The 2,572-nt window shown below is 35.9% G+C and overlaps 1 protein-coding gene across 1 annotated transcript in view; it reads right to left on the minus strand.

The window, feature by feature from the left end:
* LOC107701421 (ribosomal protein S6 kinase beta-1-like) overlaps positions 1–2,572 on the minus strand; it is a 10,598-nt gene that overhangs the window by 1,921 nt on the left and 6,105 nt on the right. The window contains exons 10-13 of the mRNA XM_016503422.1: positions 1,573–1,680; positions 1,396–1,458; positions 785–862; positions 592–699 (exon numbers count right to left, since the gene is read on the minus strand). Coding sequence (XP_016358908.1) covers positions 592–699; positions 785–862; positions 1,396–1,458; positions 1,573–1,680 — 357 coding nt within the window. The remainder of the gene's footprint in view (positions 1–591; positions 700–784; positions 863–1,395; positions 1,459–1,572; positions 1,681–2,572) is intronic.

Here is a 2,572-nt window from a genome sequence, read left to right on the forward strand (position 1 = left end):
TGGAAACACAAATTGAGGACCAAATCTGCACCTTATTGATGACCCGTGGCGTTAATATACTGCATCTGTGCCAGCGCGTGATGTAATAAAACTGCAGCTCGTTAAAAGTTTTTTTTTAATCCATTTTATACAATCCGCCTTCATTTAGCAAGCGCACTCGCGCATAAACAATTTTCAAGCTCAACACTTTTTGTTCCATTCAGTTGTGGATTATGCTGATTCACCGAGACCGCCACGGCTCAGCAAAGAGACACGAGTGTGTGTGTTTTCCTTTGAAAAAGTTTCCCCAGAAATAACTCGCTATTTAATGCATTTTTCCTTACAAATTGTATTATCAGCATAACAATTCGAGTAAATGTGTAAAAGGTATGGCATGAATTTGCCATCCTTCTAGAACATGTTAAAATTGTAAAAATAAATGATCAAGTTTAGTTATTTTTATTTCTTTATTGCAAAACGCTCAAACTGGCACCGTTTTGGAGAGAAATGGGCTCTCATTTTAACCCATATCATGGTGTGTGATCCTGAAAGCCCCCAAAATTTCTCTAAACAGATAAGCAGGACGGTGAAATCATGACTTGGCTGCCTTACCAAAAAGACCTGATTTGCACTTTCACTCAGTGTGGAGTCATCAGGACTGTCAACGGGAGTCTGGCTGGTGAACTTTGAATCAAACTGGCTCACATCGTCAGCAGATTGCTGTCGAAATTAGACATCGGGTCAAGCAATTCATATATACTCACTTAACCCATGAGAACACACCACAAAAAGTGACTATAGTTACCAAGAAAGGCTTGAATGGTGGTTCTACTTTACGCGCGAGAAGGTCGTCCCAATTAACGTGTCGGAAGAAGGGATGAGTCTAGAAGACAAATTCAAGCTAATTAAAACTAAAGCCCAGCACTTCTTTCTGAATTCTAAAGTCTGGTTAAACATTAAAACCGCCAGAAAATCAATAGTGAAAGACAATCTTCACCCTATAAAGCCTATTTTTCATTTGATACACACGTTTTTAAGGCCTGGAAATTATCAATAGGATCAAAACTGGCTGAAAAACCTGTTGCACACAATCTACTACATGCCTTCCTCCATCTGATTGACAATTTATTAAATTTAATTATAATTTATTAAAGTATAACTCTTTCTTTTCAGGTCATGGGATGCATGTCTTTATGCTTTGAAATCTTTACTGATTTTTATATAGTAAATATAAGAATAGCTTATATATTCTTAACAATACTTCAAGATGAACACTTACCAGATGGAAGCAACTTGGGTTTACAGCAACTGCAATATTTTTTTGACAATATCAAAATATTTTTTTGACTATTACTTCATGTCAGGCTTTACAGGGTTAAGATGTTGACATTAACATTAATGTTGATGAAAACAGACCTGTACTTCTGTTGCATCTCCAGGTCCAGCCCCAAGCCGAGATGAGGCACTTCTTTTCAGTAGCTGAACACAGTAAAATTATTATTACAAAATGACAGAAAAAGACTTCTTAAAACATCAATTACACAACACACAATAAGTGTATTACTGGGAAAAATCAAATAGGTGTACACCTACCCTTTTGAGAAGGTCCCTGGCTTCTTGTGTGAGGTAGGGTGGGAGGTTCAGTTTGCATTTAAGAATTTTGTCAATGGTTTTTTTCCGGTTCTCTCCTGTAAATGGGGGCTAGAATGGACAAAAATGTAAAAAATAAAAAAAAAACTTCTAAATTGACTAGATCAAGGGTTAACAAACTTTTTGATGCTAAGAACCACAAATACAGTAATACCATTGTGAGAGACCTTGCTGACAAATATAAAGTTAACTATTTTATTATGGCTAAAATTCTGTTAAGTGCAATAGTTTTTAGGGATGCACCGAATGTTCGGCAACCGAAATTATCAGCCGATAATTAAGCGAAAAGACAGAATAAATTGTACCAAACAATGATGTGACACGATCAAATAGAGGCGCGTGCTAATGCAGCAAACATGACGGCAGTGTTGAAACATTTAAAGCGGTCAGAGAAAGACGCAAAAATCATTACAAGCACCGACAGCGAGAGACTGTCTTCGCATGTCTACGATGAGAAGAGGAAGGGTGGTTGTTGCTGGTTACTGTATGATGATTGAAATCACAAAATGCCCTTAAACAAGTAAATACTCTGCAGAATGTTGTTTTCTAATGCACGCTAGGCCTATCACGATTACAACTTTTTGTTGTGCGATATATTGCGATAAGCGATATTATTGTCATTTTAAAGACCATTTTATGCCACTGAATATATAATCATAATGTAACAGCATAATAATGCAAGGAGGACTACACACTTCCAAAAGACAAGAAACTTGTAATTTTTAAGAATATTTAGATCATGGAAATTAAGTATCTAAATATTAGATACCTTAAAAAACCTGAATAAATAGTAAATAAACATTTTCTAACAAAAAGTGCAAAGTAACCATTAGAAAATTGCAAACATTGGAGATTGTTCCATCTACAGATTTTTCCCTGACCTTCTTTTCTCTAAATTAAGGGTGCACACTATTGCTGAAAAACACAATCACTACTTAGCAGT

The sequence above is a fragment of the Sinocyclocheilus anshuiensis genome, unplaced genomic scaffold, assembly GCF_001515605.1.
Source record: "Sinocyclocheilus anshuiensis isolate Anshui unplaced genomic scaffold, SAMN03320099.WGS_v1.1 scaffold1906, whole genome shotgun sequence".
NCBI lineage: Eukaryota > Metazoa > Chordata > Actinopteri > Cypriniformes > Cyprinidae > Sinocyclocheilus > Sinocyclocheilus anshuiensis.